Below are 4,681 nucleotides of genomic sequence, written 5' to 3' on the forward strand. Positions count from 1 at the left end.
CTCCTGACAGCAGAGGCGTGCCTGCTGGTACCGCAGGACAGCTGCTGGCCACTGGCCCGAGGAGGAACGGCTGCCAGGTGGAGCAGAGGCCAGGCCAAGACTGGAGGAGAGCTGCTGGCCAGGACTGCTGGAGCTGGGGAGCCCAGAGGCTCTGAACCCCACTGTGGTTGGTGGAGAAGACCATGTCCAGGAGCCGCTGACCCCGGGCTGCCAGGTAAGGCCGCTTGGCCGTTCCTCACCCTTCACCTGGGTAGGCCCAGGCAGAGTACCTCTGAGCGTCGTCCTGGTGCCAAGGAGCCATTCTGTGGGAGAAAGGTCGGGAGGGCAGTTTTGAGGTCCTCCAGGCCCTGCCAGGGCCACTGCTGTCCCTGAGATGTGGTGACATCACATGCCAGGAACCTGGGGCCCTCGTGACATCATAGTGATGTCAGGTGACTCAGGATCACAGGGACAGTTTAGCAACACCTGTACCATCCACCTGCCCCTGGGACTGGCCAGGAGGCCTAGGTCAGGTCCAGGAAGGCAAGGGGCCACCTCTGGTGAGCCTCCTGGGATCGGAACCTTCGAGGTGAAAGGCACTGCTTCTTTCCTGTCCTCCAGGCAGGACCTGTGGCTGGGGAGGGTAGCAGGCAGGGTGAAGCAGGCCTCCGGGGCAGGCCTCTGATCAGCAGGGTCTTTTGGGCACATCAGGGAAGTGGAGATGACCATGGAAGAGAATGGCCATGGACCCTTTGACATCCTACTTCCTCTTCAAAGGGCAGCTGGGACCTGACATTCAAGGACACAGAGAGGGTGTCTGAAGCCTGTTGCACCCCAGCTTCCTGGCCATGGCTGAGGGGCTCTTCCAATCTCTGGTCATTGGTACAAGACCCTCGTCACCAGCCAGACGAATGGGCCCCAAAAGGTCCAGGGTGCAGCTAGGAAAGCCCTTCCCTGTCCTCCCACCACCAGACGCTCAGCTGCCCTCATACCCAGAGACCCAAACCCACTCACATGGCCGCCTACAACTCCCGCACGTGCCAGCCAACCCAGGCTCCCACTGCATGCAGGCTCACATCATTCAGCTGACCACAGGCAGCACACAGAGCCCCAGGCCCGTCCTGCAGGCTCCGGGTTGGGTTGACCACCAGGGGCCCCTCCCTCAAAGCTGGGGTGTTGCAGGAACTGCAGAGACCACTGGCATCACCAGCAGGGGCGAGGGCAGGAGGCGTCCACTGAGCTGCGAGATGCACACATGGCTTCCTTCCCAGCACCCCTCTGGCCCATCCAGCCTGGGAACCACTGGACACCAGCCCTGTGACTTGTGGGCGAGGGCAGGTGACAGCTTGGGTAGAAGAGCCCAGGGGGACAGGAACTTTGGAGGTGCCTGCAGGTGGACAGTGTCCTCCCTGGAATCTGGGGGCTGGTAATGGGCAAGGCTGACCTTATAGGACGGGGACAACAGGAGCCACTCACGGGGCCTCTGTTCCGCAGCCCAGCGCCATGTCGACAGGCCAGCAGGGGTGGCGCTCGGTGGTGCCAGCCCCCTGCCGGCGCGGTTCCACGGCCTCGTCGCCCAGATCGCCCAGCACGCCTGGCTCAGAGAAGGTGGCCTCCCCGCTGGAGTGCTCCATCTGCTTCTCGGGCTACGACAACATCTTCAAGACGCCCAAGGAGCTGTCCTGCACCCACGTCTTCTGCCTGGAGTGCCTGGCCCGGCTGGCGGCTGCCCAGCCCGCAGGCTCCGGCAGCGAGGCTGTGCCTTGCCCATTCTGCCGGAAGCCCACAGCCGTGCCCGCCGCTGGGGCCCCTGCGCTGCGTACCAGCCGCCAGCTGCAGGCCAGGATGCCCGCACACCTGCAGCGGGAGGAGCCGGTGTGGCTGGAGGGCACCAAGCTGTGCTGCCGCCCGCTGTCTGCCACGCCCGGCCGTGAGGCACCCGGCTTTGTGTGTGTGGACGTGGGCCTGAGCAAGCCCGCCGAGCCTGCCCCACCTGCGCCTGCCCCCGACCTGGCCCCACGGTGGAGCCGCCTGGCCCGCTGCTGGGCACGCTGCAGGGACTGGCGGCGCCTGGCCTTGGTCTCCGTCCTGCTGCTGGTGCTGTTCTGCGTGGTGCTCTGGCCTGTGCAGTGTGCGCTCAAGACTGGGAACCTGCGCTGCCTCCCCCCACGGCCCACTGCCTCCAGCACTGCCGCCGCCTTCTCCCTCGAGCCCCTGGCCAACAACTAGGGTCACCAGCCTGTGGCCAGGCCAGCCACACCATCCCAGCCCCGTGGGCAGGTCCCTGACCGGCTGGGGTCAGGCACACAGCAGCTGCTGGGGATTAGTCCCTTAGGACCCCACTGAGGTCCCCATGGGATGGACAAAATGTGCCCAAAGGCTCTGCAGGCCCCAGACACTGTCCCTGCCCCGTCACACAGGTGGTGGGCAGGACCCTCCGCACACGCTGCAGCACAGGGGGCTCGCTGTCCCTGCTGCCATCTCACCCGCTTTCCCCAGGGAGCTCTCCAGGCAGCGCTGGCCCCCGGTTGGGGGGTCAGAATGCAGAGGCAGGGCAGCCCCTGTGTCCAGGCCATTGCAGAAACGGCCCAGATGTCCCTCCTGTGCTTGCAAATAGTACATTTTTAAATAAACTGTTTTGTATCCATGTTTGTAAGATGCCTGCACCCCGTGCGTCATCCCCCGAGCCACTCAGTCCCCCTCCAGAAAGCCCCTGGTCCCCCCAGCCTACCCCCGAGCCACTCAGTCCCCCTCCAGAAAGCCCCTGGTCCCCCCAGCCTAGCCTCTGTCCAAGTTCCCCTGGACCATGGGTGGGACTGAGGTCTAGGGACCCAGTCCCAGTACTGAGGCTCCCCTAGGGAAATAGGGTGAGTCCTGGGGCACCTGGGGGCACCTGGGGCACCAGGGTGAAGCCTCAGCCTGGCCCAGAGCCCAGTGGCTCTAAGGAGGCTTCTCCTCCCCATCTCCATCATGGCCAACCCTGCACACCCCCAAGAAGTTGTGGAGCCCCAGCCCCACCAGGAGAGCCGTTTAGAGTCACAGAACCCAGGACCCCTGTGGGAACCAAGGCCCGAGTGTCCTGAAGCAGAGGTGGTGGCAAGCAGTGGTGGCCTGAAGACCCAGACTTGAGTCCCTCTGGCAGGCCCTCAGCCCTCCTGAGCCAGCCTGCCTGCTGGAGCTGATCCAGGAGCCTCGTGGGGGCTGGGCATCCTGCCCACCTCACCCCACCCAGCTCTGCCATGGCCGCAGGAATCCTGTACCACAAGGTGAGCGAGACCAGGAGGGCCCAGGCCTGTTCCAGCTTGGGCAGTTCTCAGTCTGACTCTAAGGCCGAGCTACTTCCTGCTCCTACCAGCAGGGCTCTGACGGGAGCAGAGAGCCCAGGGAGACCTGGGAGAATCTGGGTCCAGTCGTGGGGAACACACACACCCCAGCCCGGACGCAGCAGAGACAGAACTAAAAGCAGCTTTACTGACGGTGCCAGGAAGCCACAGGTAGCTGGGAGGAGGGAGGGTGCCTCCACGGACACAGGCCAGATGCCACACCCTGTCACCCAGTCATGCGCACGTGGTGCCACACCCCACCCCCGGCAGAGCCGGGCACGTGAGGCTGCGCCAGTGACCCCATGAGCAGACTCTCATTCCACAGGCCTTACTCCACGGGCCAGGTGGTGACGGGGCCTGGCCTGGCACCCGGGGGCGGCAGGGCACACAGGTGAGCGGGACACTAAAACCGGTGGCTGCGGTCAGGTCATGCATGGACTGTCCCTGTTGCTCACGTCACACACAGGCCGACACGGAGTGGCTGGACTTGAGGCACATGCAGGTTCACATGTGGTCACTGTCAGCTCTGCAGTCCTCACAAGGCCAAGGACATTGGGATCTCCAAACCGTCCTCCCATGACTTGAGTCCAGGCCTGGCATGCAAGTCTGAGGGGTAGACTCCAGCCCCACCAACGCTCGCCTATCTCAGGCTCTGGAGCAGTCCTCCCAGGACCTTAGGGCCTCTAGCCTACCCCAGGGCACGGGCGGGACAGGGCGGCATGGGTGGAGGGTGGCAGAGCCCCTCAGCACCCAGGCTCTGCCCAGTGCCAGGAAGACTGGTTCTGAAGGAGGTTCTCCGCATCAGCCTGGGACAGACCCCCGCACCCTCGCCCTGCAAGCACACGCGTGCGGTGCAGCCCAGGGCCCTCGCCTCCCTCTGCCCGTGTCCTCAGCCTCCTGTCCCAGTCAGGAGGAGTCGTTTCCCCGACCAGTGGAAGAAGCAAGCCCCGGCCCCCACAGTACAGTAGGACTCAGGGTCCCTACCTGGCCTTGCTCCACCTTTCAGGTGGTCATGACAGTGACATGCGTGTTCTCCCGATGCACCAGGGCCCAGCAGGCAGCCCATGGTCAGCAGGCAGCCCTGTGTGCCCTGTACTCTGCCCACGCCCACGCCTAGCTTCTCTAGGTTGCTCTGAAAGGGGGTGAAGTTTGAGAGGATAGACCTAAGTTTATGCAAGGGTGCAACAGAGCCCAGGTAGCTCAGGGTTCCTCACGCTGACGGCCAGGGGAGGGCTCGGGAGTCACGCTCAGTCCACCTTGCTCCAATGACCCTGCCAGGGTTCACACTCTGCCCTCCATCCCTTGGACCCGGCTCTTCCTGGACCTCCCAGCAAGGGCTCTGGCTCCTAAGATGGAGCTGGAGTGACCAGGCAGACGCG

General features: G+C 64.4%; 1 protein-coding gene across 1 annotated transcript; it reads left to right on the top strand.

Annotated features, from left to right (window-relative positions):
• The first annotated feature begins 80 nt into the window (after positions 1 to 80).
• Rnf223 (ring finger protein 223) lies at positions 81 to 2,630 on the top strand. The gene is made up of 2 exons (XM_047566072.1): positions 81 to 214; positions 1,474 to 2,630. Exon 2 carries the CDS (start codon positions 1,483 to 1,485, stop codon positions 2,206 to 2,208), a length of 726 nt encoding a protein of 241 aa, XP_047422028.1. The 5' UTR covers positions 81 to 214; positions 1,474 to 1,482; the 3' UTR covers positions 2,209 to 2,630.
• Positions 2,631 to 4,681: the final 2,051 nt, after the last annotated feature.

The sequence above is a fragment of the Sciurus carolinensis genome, chromosome 1, assembly GCF_902686445.1.
Source record: "Sciurus carolinensis chromosome 1, mSciCar1.2, whole genome shotgun sequence".
NCBI classification, from domain to species: Eukaryota; Metazoa; Chordata; class Mammalia; order Rodentia; family Sciuridae; genus Sciurus; species Sciurus carolinensis.